Genomic DNA, 14,914 nt, shown 5'->3' on the forward strand with positions numbered 1-14,914 from the left:
CTTAAGAACGCATCAAATTAATTTTCCCATTTTAAATTTCACAAAACATTAATTCCTAATATAGTATTTTGGGGGGTGGGGGTGGGCGGACGGAAAGGTTCAGGTATCTGGCTACAAAGGCACTGAAGGTGCACAGCAACTCTGAAGATCAGGCTATGTACTTAGGCACCTAACATTAGGCCTTAACTTTGAAAATTTTGCCCTCGGTGTTTCAAATGAACTATTGGGCATGCATGCTACTACATTTTTTTTAAAACAATACTCATCAGCACTTTTAACAACGTGCCTGGAAGCCCATCCTTGTGATAGACTGTAAAGGATCTGGCAGAGATCAATAAATATAGAGCAATGAAGAATTTAAATAGTAAATGATAATAGCACCTTTGGTCCATGGTCGGTCAGACTGTGGTCTCAGCTACCACAATATGGTAGCATCAGGGAGATATTCTCTTTTTAATATAGACCACCGTAGTAGATTTAGCACAATAGACTTAGAGACACACAAGCACATTCTTAAATTATCCTAAATATGATTTTAATAGTCAGGGGCAAACCTTGGAAGGCTGGCAACTTTGATTCAAATAAACATCTAAAAAAGTGCTTGTTAAATTCTCATACGATGCAAAATAATCTGTCCTTTTTTGTGTAGAAATTATTTTGAAAGTCTGATAAGGACTGTAATAGGCCTAACTGGTGCTATGGAACCTAGAAAGAACCTTCCATGCATCATTTGTGTAGGGACTAAATGCTCCAAAGTTCCCATCTGTAGCTGGAAGGCAGACTCAGTGTCTTGCTGTTCTGACTTACTGGGCCAGACCTGCTCTTTCAATTACAAATATATTAAAATGCTCAAGATATGTAGGATGGGTTTAAAACATGGTTAAGGCAAAACAATCAAACATCACAAACATTTTGTGAGGGTGTGTTCCCTGTGGCTCCACTGAGATGGAAGTGCTTGCTTACCTGTTTTCCGAGCCTTCACCCTTCTGTATACACTGGGTGGCACAGAGTCTATAAAGAGCCTCTCCTGTAGGTCCCACTCCTGGGTTCTTGTTTTGTGGGAAAACTTTTTCTCTCTGAATTTTTAAACTTCAGCTGTCAAGAATTTATAAGGCCTGTGAGCACATTGTCAGCAGAGCTTGTAATTGCTGTGAGCCCCACGGTCTACTATATGTAACTGTGCCTGTGGAATTCATTAATTTCTGAGGCCTGAAATTTGGGGCTTATTCATGTGATCATAAGCTCCAAAAGCTATTTCAGCAAAATTTCTAACTATTGCTTTCTACCTTCCCTCAGGTTATTCACCAGTGATATGACATAATCTGCAGGGGCAGAGATACACCTATTTCATCTTTTTTTTCCCTCCTCAGTATCAGCTTGTGTACTGCTTGTTGACAAAACTGTGATCCCTTTTCAATCAAGGGCCTGAATGTGAAGGCTGTAAGCACCCGTCTTTAAAGTAACCAAAGATCCCTTCTATCCAATGTGGGCTGACTGGACGTGTAGAAGAGTAAACTGTTGTAATTCATATACTCTAAGGCAGTGGTTTTCAAATCTTTTTTCTGGGGACCCTGTTGAAGAAAATTGTTGATCCTACAACCCAGCAGAGCTGGAGATGAGGGGTTTGGGGTATGGGAGGGGCTCAGGGCTGGGGCAGAGTGTTGGGGTGAGGGCTGCAGGGTGGGACTGGAATGAGGGGTTCAGGGTGTTGGAGGGGGCTCTGGGCTGTGGGAGGGGGTCAGGGCTCTGGGGTGGCGGTGCAGGCTCTGGGTGGGGCTAGGGATGAGGGGTTTGGTGTGAAGGAAGGGGTTCCAGGTTTGGGGGGTGGGGCTCAGGGCTGGGACAGGGGATTGGAGTGTGGGATTGGGTGCAGACTTACGTCTGGTGGCTCCCGGTCAGCAGCACAACGGGGTGCAGAGCCAGGCTTCCTGCCTCTCCTGGCAAAATGGCCCGCGCTGTGCCCCGGAAACGGCCAGCAACAGGGCCGGCTCCTAGGCAGAGAAGTGTAAGCGGTTTCGCGTGACACTTGCCCGCAGGCACCGCCCCCCCTCCGCCCTCCCATAGCTCCCACTGGCCAGTGCTTGGGGCAGGGGCAGCGCACGGAGCCCCGTGGCCCCTCTGTGTAGAAGTCTGATCCATTGCTGGCCGCTTCCAGGGTGCAGCACAGTATCAGAACGGGTAGGCACTAGCCTGCATTAGCTGGGTAGCACTGCCCATGGGACTTCTAATGTCCCGGTCGGCGGTGCTGACCAGAGCAAGGCGACCCAGTGCCTTACATGCCGCGACCCAGTACTGGGTCGCGACCCATAGTTTAAAAAACACTGCTCTAAGGGACAGACTAAAGTGACAGCTAGCTACTCCAGACTGTGCGTACAGGATGCACACTTATATAGGGAAGATGTTGGAAGTTTAACTACAAATTTCTTGAGTGTCTGCTCTTCAGGATTTTTAAACCTATAAAGAACTATTTTCTGTTCTTGCACTGTAGCATTTTCATAGGTTGAATGAAAAGTAGAATTTGGTACTAATAGTCTATTAATGTTGTTCTAAAGGGTAATATCTTCTCCTCTTTAACTTTCTCTTAACCAAACTGTATATCTGGGGGTAAAAATTGATTTAGATAAGGACTAGTGATCATTTTTTGGATTAAAATAGGTTTAAAGTATTTTTTCCTAGTGCATATATGAAATGTGCTCTTCCTGGTTTAGGCCTCAATATTGCAAATACTCAGCACATGGGTAACTGTTAAGCACATGCTTAAGTGTTTGCAGAATGGTGACATTAATATATTAATTGTCCATCTCCTGTTTTAAAAACCTTGTATTTCTGTTAATTTGTTTTTATGTTCGACTTAAAAATAAACTTGTATGTTTTCATTGGCCTTGAGCCTAAGTTTTTAATGGTAAATATATTAATTTAAGGTGACAGAGAACCTATTTATCATGATTACCCTCACAGCGTTCCTCTATAATACATAGAAGGAACAGGAAGACAACTCCTAGCCCACAGAACTTAAACAAAATAGGAGTTACTTGGAGAAAGCTGTAATTCTTGCTAATTTTCCCTCTACAAATCAAACACCAAAGTCACTTCTTGTGGTTGTCTTTTTTGGGTCTGTAGGAGTTAGCAGCTTAATTTCTTGGTATTCTTTGGTTCTGAACAAGTCTAGAATATCAGAAAAAGTAGTCGTCTTGTATTCTGGTGTTTCCACTTCTATCTGAAAGCAGGAATTGGAGGAAAGTCTGAATGGAACTGAAAAAAATTAACCAAACTTTTTCACACACAAGATTTTTATCTGAGTTTTTGACAATAGTTCTGATCAGACCTTAATTTTTCTGAACAATTTAATCAGTTAAATTCAGTCTATTAATTACCTAGAAATCTACATGAATTTATACTAATACTTTACCAGTCCACCCCTCCCCCTCTAAATCTTGAAGGTGAGGTAAAGAAAAAGAGAGAAAATATGTAGCAAAATAAAGCAGATATTTTGAAAGTGTATTGCTTGCGACTGCTATAGGAATAAAATTTCGCATAAGATAAAAGTAGTTCATAGAAGACATTTATTTTTGGGACTGATTGTTTTAAGTGCTCTCCATTCTATTTTTAGAGAGTATACATTTTTTAAAACAGAAATATTTTAGCAGTAGCTATATTGAAAAACAAAGTTGCAAAAGATTGTTACAAGGCTACATTAATTAGCTTTTCATTTCCGCATTATCTTTAGCAAACCAGCCTAATTTCTAAATCAAGTTGCTTCCAAGTCATCATTATGCAATTGAATAAAGAATCTTAACCAGGAAATTTACTTCATTAAGGGAAAAGAAATGCCTAAATCTGTCAACGGTCACTTGCAATCATTGTCCTCTTCCTGGTCAAAGAGGGTGGATGACTAACTCTTGGCAATATGTGAAGTGGCCCCCTTGTTTTAGCTTCACACTTTCTCTAAACAGTGGATTAACATCCATTGGTTTATGTAACTTCTTGTAGTGTGATTAAATTTGGATCTGCTTACGGCTGAAGAAACATCCAGCAGACTTTTGTTAGATGGCGAGCCTTCCCTTCTGCTCTTTTCAACACTGTTTCTGGAGGTTCCAACACCCTAAATGACATAAGGAAATGGAAATCAGACTGGCAAAGAGAGTGGGAATTTTTTTCTACCTGATTATTTTTCTTGAGATTTTTACGTCAATCCAGATGTCTTCTTTTTTCAGATTAGCAACTGCTGATGTATAGTTTACATTTTAATGCCTACAGAGAAGCCATGTGTTTCAAGATATTCTGTAAGCAGGTTTCATATGACCCTCATTGAGCCAGCAAGCAGCAAAAAAATATTAGCATCATCTCCAGCAGCTAGCAGGGAGGTACTATATTCCACGTCTGAACCATCATAGAGGATCTCAAAAATTTTCAGGAAGGAAATATTTCCCATTTAAGTGGGTCAAATTGTGTCTTCAGAGGTGCTCATTGTGCCTTTCTAACTCAGTAGGGTTGCATGCATCTAATTGGTGGCACAGTGTATGGACCACTTTGTTGTAATTATATGTTGACTGTTTTTGATATTGGTTTGATATCCTTAAAATATGGTGTGCATAGGGAAATTGATTGAAATAGCTATTGCAGTCAAAGCTATTCCGCACTAGTTCCCTGTGTGGATATCCTGTTCTGAAATAAGTCACTTTATTTTGAAACAAAAATTATCCTGCAATAAAACAACTTTTATTCCAGAATAGAGTGTTCACACGGGGAGGCATAGCTCATTCTACAATAGCTGCTCCAGTCAGTTTCCCCATGTAGACAAGCTCTTGGGTAAATGACTACTAATGTAATGTCTTCCTTTCTCATTCAAAACATATAAATTCTCATCCAAAGATATGTCAGCCATTTCCAGTTGCAACATCTCTTATGTACATTATTGAGTTCTCCACTTAAATTCCTTTGACTGCCTTTCTTGTCTGTCTTAATGTGTTTTTTATAGATATTCCTCATGTATTCCTTAGTACAGGTTCATGTGTGTTTTTGCTCCCTCTTTCTTAGTGATGTGACAAGAACAGTAGAGATTTCTGGGGAAGGTGGCCCTCTGGGGATACATGTAGTACCCTTCTTTTCATCTCTGAGTGGAAGGTAAGATGTTTTCCATATTTTAGAGAAGCATGTTAATGAAAAAGGCATCGATGTGTTTGTTTATCTTAAAATATCTCTACCGTGAAAACATGAGGGGGAACTAAAACTGTTTTTTTAACAGCGGATAACCAAGCTCAGTATACCGTATCCCTTCACTGACATCTATGTTGTTGTGTGTGTATATTCAGAGAACAAAACCCATTTCTGTTATATGTTCATAATGTTTGTACTTTCAAGGATCTCTGAATTTTTTTCTGAATGAAAACATGGTAACATGGTCTTTAGTTAAGATTATTGTACTTCTTGAAAGGTGTTTTTTTTTTGTCCAGATGGATTTTTCTCCCCTACCCCTTATTGCCAAATAGCAGAGTAGACATAGAAAAGTCAAAATGACTTGCTTGCTTAATTTTTTTTTTCAAGTCACCTTTCAAATTAGGTTCTTTAGCATTTATAAAATGTGCACTATACCGTGGACTTTTCTTTTGCATGGTAAGATTATTTTAATTGTCAATTATTTAACACAGTTTATTGAGATCACAAAAGACTACCATAGTGGAAATTTCATATTGATGTACTGTAGTCGAGTATATGTCAGCATTTTCATTATAACTCCCTATTTTCCAAGTTATGTAACTCGGATGTAAAAATTTTCTCTAGACTGAAATTTAACAGATGAGGTCTCTGCCAAAGAACTAATTTGTAGTGCTGGCAGTATAAGAGCCCTGTGACAGGGATGGAAAATTGCTAGTGTCATAAATGGCATCACTTTATAGTAAAATGGCTGCTTCTAGTATAAGGCCAATTATAATTACAAACTTTAAAAAAGGTCACAGTCTAATCATGAAGAGAAATGTTTCTTAACTTACCAATTTTCAGACTGTTGAAGTGAGGAGGAAAAGTGTTTTGTGTTTTTTTCTTTTTTCTTTTTCTTTTCAGGTAGTATATTGTTTGCGAATGTTTTCTCAGCGGGATCTGAGACTTCAGATGGACTCAAATTAAACTGGGGTATTTTAGTTGCCAGATCAAAAAGCAGGTTGACCATCTGCTACTGCTTGAAAAAATGCCATCACCTTATTTCAGGAGCAAGGGTTGGCAGTCAGGAGTTCTGAGTTCCATCATTGGCTCTGTCTCAGACTTCCTGTTTTACCTTGGGCAAGCCACTCTGTTCCCCCATCTCTAAAATATAGGCAATACTTCCTTATGTTATAGGGGCATCTTGAGTCTTAATGTGCTAATTCTTCTTAAGTACTTTGAGACCCTGAGGTGGAAGGCACCATAAAATTGCAAAATATTATCAGGTTTCAGAGTAACAGCCGTGTTAGTCTGTATTCGCAGAAAGAAAAGGAGTACTTGTGGCACCTTAGAGACTAACGAATTTATTTGAGCATGAGCTTTCGTGAGCTACAGCTCACTTCATCAGATGCATACCGTGGAAACTGCAGCAGACTCTATATATACACAGAGAATATGAAACAATACCTCCTCCCACCCCACTGTCCTGCTGGTAATAGCTTATCTAAAAGCCATTTCCAGCACAAATCCAGGTTTTCTCACCCTCCACCCCACCACACAAATTCACTCTCCTGCTGGTGATAGCCCATCCAAAGTGACAACTCTTTACACAATGTGCATGATAATGAAGTTAGGCCATTTCCTGCACAAATCCAGGTTCTCTCACTCCCTCACCCCCCTCCAAAAACCCACCCCCATACACACACAAACTCACTCTCCTGCTGGTAATAGCTCATCCAAACTGGCCACTCTCCAAGTTTAAATCCAAGTTAAACCAGAACATCGGGGGGGGGGGGGGTAGGAAAAAACAAGAGGAAATAGGCTACCTTGCATAATGACTTAGCCACTCCCAGTCTCTATTTAAGCCTAAATTAATAGTATCCAATTTGCAAATGAATTCCAATTCAGCAGTTTCTCGCTGGAGTCTGGATTTGAAGTTTTTTTGTTTTAAGATAGCGACCTTCATGTCTGTGATTGCGTGACCAGAGAGATTGAAGTGTTCTCCGACTGGTTTATGAATGTTATAATTCTTGACATCTGATTTGTGTCCATTTATTCTTTTACGTAGAGACTGTCCAGTTTGACCAATGTACATGGCAGAGGGGCATTGCTGGCACATGATGGCATAAATCACATTGGTGGATGTGCAGGTGAACGAGCCTCTGATAGTGTGGCTGATGTTATTAGGCCCTGTGATGGTGTCCCCTGAATAGATATGTGGGCACAATTGGCAACGGGCTTTGTTGCAAGGATAAGTTCCTGGGTTAGTGGTTCTGTTGTGTGGTATGTGGTTGTTGGTGAGTATTTGCTTCAGGTTGCGGGGCTGTCTGTAGGCAAGGACTGGCCTGTCTCCCAAGATTTGTGAGAGTGTTGGGTCATCCTTTAGGATAGGTTGTAGATCCTTAATAATGCGTTGGAGGGGTTTTAGTTGGGGGCTGAAGGTGACGGCTAGTGGCGTTCTGTTATTTTCTTTGTTAGGCCTGTCCTGTAGTAGGTAACTTCTGGGAACTCTTCTGGCTCTATCAATCTGTTTCTTTACTTCCGCAGGTGGGTATTGTAGTTGTAAGAAAGCTTGACAGAGATCTTGTAGGTGTTTGTCTCTGTCTGAGGGGTTGGAGCAAATGCGGTTGTATCGCAGAGCTTGGCTGTAGACGATGGATCGTGTGGTGTGGTCAGGGTGAAAGCTGGAGGCATGCAGGTAGGAATAGCGGTCAGTAGGTTTCCGGTATAGGGTGGTGTTTATGTGACCATTGTTTATTAGCACTGTAGTGTCCAGGAAGTGTATCTCTTGTGTGGACTGGACCAGGCTGAGGTTGGTGGTGGGATGGAAATTGTTGAAATCATGGTGGAATTCCTCAAGGGCTTCTTTTCCATGGGTCCAGATGATGAAGATGTCATCAATATAGCGCAAGTAGAGTAGGGGCTTTAGGGGACGAGAGCTGAGGAAGCGTTGTTCTAAATCAGCCATAAAAATGTTGGCATACTGTGGGGCCATGCGGGTACCCATAGCAGTGCCGCTGATCTGAAGGTATACATTGTCCCCAAATGTGAAATAGTTATGGGTAAGGACAAAGTCACAAAGTTCAGCCACCAGGTTAGCCGTGACATTATCGGGGATAGTGTTCCTGACGGCTTGTAGTCCATCTTTGTGTGGAATGTTGGTGTAGAGGGCTTCTACATCCATAGTGGCCAGGATGGTGTTATCAGGAAGATCACCGATGGATTGAAGTTTCCTCAGGAAGTCAGTGGTGTCTCGAAATGGCTTTTAGATAAGCTATTACCAGCAGGACAGTGGGGTGGGAGGAGGTATTGTTTCATATTCTCTGTGTATATATAGAGTCTGCTGCAGTTTCCACGGTATGCATCTGATGAAGTGAGCTGTAGCTCACGAAAGCTCATGCTCAAATAAATTCGTTAGTCTCTAAGGTGCCACAAGTACTCCTTTTCTTTCTGCGAATACAGACTAACACGGCTGTTACTCTGAAACCTGTCATTATGCAAGGCACTGCATTTAGCCGTATGGAGTGGAAATCTATCAACTGCATGAAAAAACTTGCACAGATACAGACAGACATCATCTTCCTTTCCAAATGCAAACAGATGGACATCGTACCAAAAGGACTGAAGGTAAAAAATCCATTACAATCTACATACCACACAGACTATGCTGACAGCTTGTGCCACACGCTCTCAAAGAAACTGCGGAATCACCTGATCAACATCCTCTACAGCAAACAGGGACAGATTAAGAATGAGCTCTCAAAAATGGATACTCTCATAAAAAACCAACCTTCCACACAAACTTCCTCGTGGCTGGATTTTACTAAAACTAGACAAGCCATTTACAACGCACACTTTGCTTCTCTACAAAAGAAAAAGGACACTAAACTTTCTAAACTACTACATGCTACAAGGGGCCACAGCAATGGTTCCCTCAACCCACCTAGCAATATTGTTAACCTATCCAACTATACTCTCAGCCCAGCAGAAGCAGCTGTTCTATCCCGGGGCCTCTCCTTCTGCCCCTCCACCCCTACGAACATGATACAGTTCTGTGGTGACCTAGAATCCTATTTTCGACGTCTCCGACTCAAGGAATATTTCCAAAATACCTCTGAACAACATACTAATCCACAGAGGTCTCCCTACCAACACTACAGAAAGAAGGATTCTAGGTGGACTCCTCCTGAAGGTCGAAACAGCAGACTGGACTTCTACATAGAGTGCTTCCGCCGACGTGCACGGGCTGAAATTGTGGAAAAGCAGCATCACTTGCCCCATAATCTCAGCCATGCGGAACGCAATGCCATCCACAGCCTCAGAAACAACTCTGACATCATAATCAAAAAGGCTGACAAAGGAGGTGCTGTTGTCATCATGAATAGGTCGGAATATGAACAAGAGGCTGCTCGGCAGCTCTCCAACACGAGTTTCTACAAGCCATTACCCTCTGATCCCACTGAGAGTTACCACAAGCAACTACAGCATTTGCTCAAGAAACTTCCTGAAAAAGCACAGGATCAAATCCGCACAGACACACCCCTGGAACCCCGACCTGGGATATTCTATCTACTACCCAAGATCCATAAACCTGGAACTCCTGGGCGCCCCATCATCTCAGGCATTGGCACCCTGACAGCAGGATTGTCTGGCTATGTAGACTCCCTCCTCAGGCCCTACGCTACCAGCACTCCCAGCTACCTTCGAGACACCACTGACTTCCTGAGGAAACTTCAATCCATCGGTGATCTTCCTGATAACACCATCCTGGCCACTATGGATGTAGAAGCCCTCTACACCAACATTCCACACAAAGATGGACTACAAGCCGTCAGGAACACTATCCCCGATAATGTCACGGCTAACCTGGTGGCTGAACTTTGTGACTTTGTCCTTACCCATAACTATTTCACATTTGGGGACAATGTATACCTTCAGATCAGCGGCACTGCTATGGGTACCCGCATGGCCCCACAGTATGCCAACATTTTTATGGCTGATTTAGAACAACGCTTCCTCAGCTCTCGTCCCCTAAAGCCCCTACTCTACTTGCGCTATATTGATGACATCTTCATCATCTGGACCCATGGAAAAGAAGCCCTTGAGGAATTCCACCATGATTTCAACAATTTCCATCCCACCACCAACCTCAGCCTGGTCCAGTCCACACAAGAGATACACTTCCTGGACACTACAGTGCTAATAAACAATGGTCACATAAACACCACCCTATACCGGAAACCTACTGACCGCTATTCCTACCTGCATGCCTCCAGCTTTCACCCTGACCACACCACACGATCCATCGTCTACAGCCAAGCTCTGCGATACAACCGCATTTGCTCCAACCCCTCAGACAGAGACAAACACCTACAAGATCTCTGTCAAGCTTTCTTACAACTACAATACCCACCTGCGGAAGTAAAGAAACAGATTGATAGAGCCAGAAGAGTTCCCAGAAGTTACCTACTACAGGACAGGCCTAACAAAGAAAATAACAGAACGCCACTAGCCGTCACCTTCAGCCCCCAACTAAAACCCCTCCAACGCATTATTAAGGATCTACAACCTATCCTAAAGGATGACCCAACACTCTCACAAATCTTGGGAGACAGGCCAGTCCTTGCCTACAGACAGCCCCGCAACCTGAAGCAAATACTCACCAACAACCACATACCACACAACAGAACCACTAACCCAGGAACTTATCCTTGCAACAAAGCCCGTTGCCAATTGTGCCCACATATCTATTCAGGGGACACCATCACAGGGCCTAATAACATCAGCCACACTATCAGAGGCTCGTTCACCTGCACATCCACCAATGTGATTTATGCCATCATGTGCCAGCAATGCCCCTCTGCCATGTACATTGGTCAAACTGGACAGTCTCTACGTAAAAGAATAAATGGACACAAATCAGATGTCAAGAATTATAACATTCATAAACCAGTCGGAGAACACTTCAATCTCTCTGGTCACGCAATCACAGACATGAAGGTCGCTATCTTAAAACAAAAAAACTTCAAATCCAGACTCCAGCGAGAAACTGCTGAATTGGAATTCATTTGCAAATTGGATACTATTAATTTAGGCTTAAATAGAGACTGGGAGTGGCTAAGTCATTATGCAAGGTAGCCTATTTCCTCTTGTTTTTTCCTACCCCCCCCCCCCCCGATGTTCTGGTTTAACTTGGATTTAAACTTGGAGAGTGGCCAGTTTGGATGAGCTATTACCAGCAGGAGAGTGAGTTTGTGTGTGTATGGGGGTGGGTTTTTGGAGGGGGGTGAGGGAGTGAGAGAACCTGGATTTGTGCAGGAAATGGCCTAACTTCATTATCATGCACATTGTGTAAAGAGTTGTCACTTTGGATGGGCTATCACCAGCAGGAGAGTGAATTTGTGTGGTGGGGTGGAGGGTGAGAAAACCTGGATTTGTGCTGGAAATGGCTTTTAGATAAGCTATTACCAGCAGGACAGTGGGGTGGGAGGAGGTATTGTTTCATATTCTCTGTGTATATATAGAGTCTGCTGCAGTTTCCACGGTATGCATCTGATGAAGTGAGCTGTAGCTCACGAAAGCTCATGCTCAAATAAATTCGTTAGTCTCTAAGGTGCCACAAGTACTCCTTTTCTTTCTGAAAATATTATCAGTAATTTAATATTGCTGCAATACATGTGATAATGGATTCTAACGGCTTAGGGTTCATTTTTAAAAGAATTCACTGAATAACCAGCAGAGCTCTTTGGCCTACTTTCTGTGCATGTTAATATTCTTGTTTACAAATGCTGTGGAGCATGGCTTACAGCAAGCTATTTTTTGACAGACAGGCTGAGTGTTTACCCAGTTGTCTCGAGAAATTCTAATGACACTTAGCAGAATTATACTGGTGTCTTTATAAAATATCAGAATGGTTTAACCACTTGTTCCTGTTATTTAATCAAACAGAGACTAGTGCATACATTTTATAATTCATCAAAACACAAGAAAGAACAGAAGAAGCGTTTTCCGTTTCTGTTAATGACAGGGCAGGTTTTATCAAGCATATTGGCCATCCACCATGACTGGTATTTTTGTTGTAACAGTTTGTAGAAAACTGGTATTTTCTAATAAGAATAGTATTAATATTACACTAATACAGGTATACATCTTGAGTGAATAACGTTTAGGCATTTTCACTGTAATCCTGTTCTGTTTGTTTTTTCAGAAACAGTTTAAGCAAAATGCTTGGTGCTTAGGCTTTAGTATACAAGTGAACAACAATAACTAGTAGAAATAATTTCTTTCATTTTCTTTGCACTTAGACTTACCATAAAAGAAAGGAAATTAAATTTAAAAATCACATTAACGTAATGTTAAAGTTGAGACTGCATACAATAAAAGTAATGACAGGTTTCAGAGTAGCAGCCATGTTAGTCTGTATTCGCAAAAAGAAAAGGAGTACTTGTGGCACCTTAGAGACTAACAAATTTATTTGAGCATAAGCTTTCGTGAGCTGTATTTAATAAAAGTAATGAGGTTAGGTTGTCACACCATATTTAACTCAACCCACGTGTCCAGATAATGCAGCACATATGGGGAATATCAGGCCAGTCGGTGATCATATAGTTCGATGCGGCTGCAGAGTCTGGGCACAGTGGGATTAGTTAAAATCACAGCAACAGACTTAATTTTCAATTTCTTTAATTTCATTATTTTTACTAGATTGAATCTTAATGTAATTATTTGAAATTAAATTGTAACATTTAACTCCTTGGCTGCAGCTAATTGGCTTTTTCTATTGGTATTCATGGAAATTGTCAATTTTTGCCTGTCCCCAAATAAAAAGCTTTCTTTATCACAATACAATGTTATAAGGGGATCTTCTACATGACAAATTTATTACAATGCAAAATTCCAATCTAGTAATGCTCATTAATGGAAAATGCACCCTTTAAAAAAAAATAGGTTTATAGATAAACAAAACTCACATCTTTTTGCCGAACCGTGAAGTTGAAAATTACATATTGGTGCTTTACTGAGTGAAACCAAACTTGATTGTCAAAAGGAAGCGAAAGTTGTTCCATGGGATTGTGGGATCCATTTAGTGATCTCCAGTGCACAAGTCTACTAAGGCTGCGTATATACTACAGAGCAATAGGGCTTGGACCCTGGGTCTGGCTTGACTCAGGTTTGGACCCACCACCCCTGTGGGGTCCTATGACCTGAGTCCAGGCCCTGGATTAGCACAGTTTTGTGTGTAGATGGAGGACAAAGGTAGGCTTGAGCCTGGTTCGAACCCTGATCTTACATTGCAGTGAAGACATATCCTCAATGTCATCTATGTTTTATGCTTATATGGCAGGTGTAGGTTAATGCATAAAAACAGGATTATAAGGGGTTTGTGTATACACAAAGTCTTCAGTTACATGGAATGTTAGACTAGTCTTGGTGACACCCCAGGTTTTTAATCCAGTCTCTTGCAAGTACAGTTTTCTATCTGAAATCCTTCCCATTTGCTGATTTAATGCTTAGCATGCTATGAGAAGGACATCAGCTTCTCTAAGGCAGAAGTCTGACTCTTCTTTATATAATTTACTTTGCACTTCTACAACACTTTCTGTTTGAGCTTCTGAAAGCACTTTACAGATATTAATGTAGTAAACCTCACAATACCCCTGTGAGGTAGGAAATTAATATTGATCTCATTTGTCAGGGAAATGAGGAAACTGTGGGTCAGTGGGGATTTAATTAACTCAAGAAACGATATGTAGGAAGTCCACAGGAATATAACCCAGATCCTGACTAGGGCTTTTCAAAATTTCAAAAATGCACACTGCCCCTCCACCTGGATCACTGTGGTTTGCAGAGGTTCAAGGAATCCTAGGCCGCAATAGAAGCAAGATTAGCCTAATTTCTTGGTTTCTTTGGACTTGACTATAAAGAGATTGTTCCTTGCGCACGTCATCCTTTCCTCAGCAGAAATGGGCTTCCAATTTCTTGTAGCAATGCCTCTGTATTTTGATTTAGTATAAATAGAACCACTGTTTTGCACTTAACTTTAACCTTTTCCTTGTAATTGATTCCATCTTATTTGTTAACATGTACCAATCCTGCATAAATTCTATCCTAACATTTTGTCTGAAAGGATGGGGCTGGTTTCCCACTCCCTTTCTCCAACCCCTGATTAATATGGTTAGCACTTTCTGAAGTGTTAGGAAGGGTTACCAACAGTGTCAGCAGACTAAAATTATACTGGCTGGTTTCATATTCTTTTTGGAGTTCTTGTTCATTAATGGAAAATAGATTTTGGAAATCTCTCCTTTAGACTAATGACTTAATATGGTGTGATTAGTAGACAATAAGAAGAACTTTGTTCCTTCCTTAGTAGAGACCAATATCTATTTGTAATTATTATAAATGTCTTGTTTGCAAATCTAATACAGAATAATCATCAGCTTTATTGCTTTTCAGGATTCTAGGACTCTTTATCCGTGGTATTGAGGAGAACAGCAGATCTAGGCGTGATGGTCTTCTCCATGAAAATGAGTGTATTGTGAAAATTAACAGTGTGGACCTCGTAGATAAAACTTTTGCACAGTGAGTGCTACTTAATTACTTAATTGATTCTGTTAACCACCAGAATTTTATATAATATTGTACTTATTGAGGTGATTAATGTAGCATGTTGCGAGTAAAATACCATAAAATATGTATATAACTAAAGAATCCTAATTCTCTTTCTGAAACTTCCAAATGCAGTAATATAGTTCCCACCGTAGACGCAAATCATAGAAAT

The 14,914-nt window shown here is 41.1% G+C and overlaps 1 protein-coding gene across 3 annotated transcripts in view; it reads left to right on the forward strand.

Moving 5' to 3' along the window:
• Positions 1-14,914, forward strand: part of PARD3B (par-3 family cell polarity regulator beta) — a 615,914-nt gene that overhangs the window by 295,060 nt on the left and 305,940 nt on the right. For all 3 annotated transcript variants that reach the window (XM_077830252.1, XM_077830251.1, XM_077830253.1), the window contains 2 exons: positions 5,038-5,124; positions 14,590-14,715. In XM_077830252.1, the coding sequence (XP_077686378.1) occupies positions 5,038-5,124; positions 14,590-14,715 (213 nt within the window). The remainder of the gene's footprint in view (positions 1-5,037; positions 5,125-14,589; positions 14,716-14,914) is intronic.

Source organism: Eretmochelys imbricata, chromosome 11 (genome assembly GCF_965152235.1).
Source record: "Eretmochelys imbricata isolate rEreImb1 chromosome 11, rEreImb1.hap1, whole genome shotgun sequence".
Lineage (NCBI taxonomy): Eukaryota > Metazoa > Chordata > Testudines > Cheloniidae > Eretmochelys > Eretmochelys imbricata.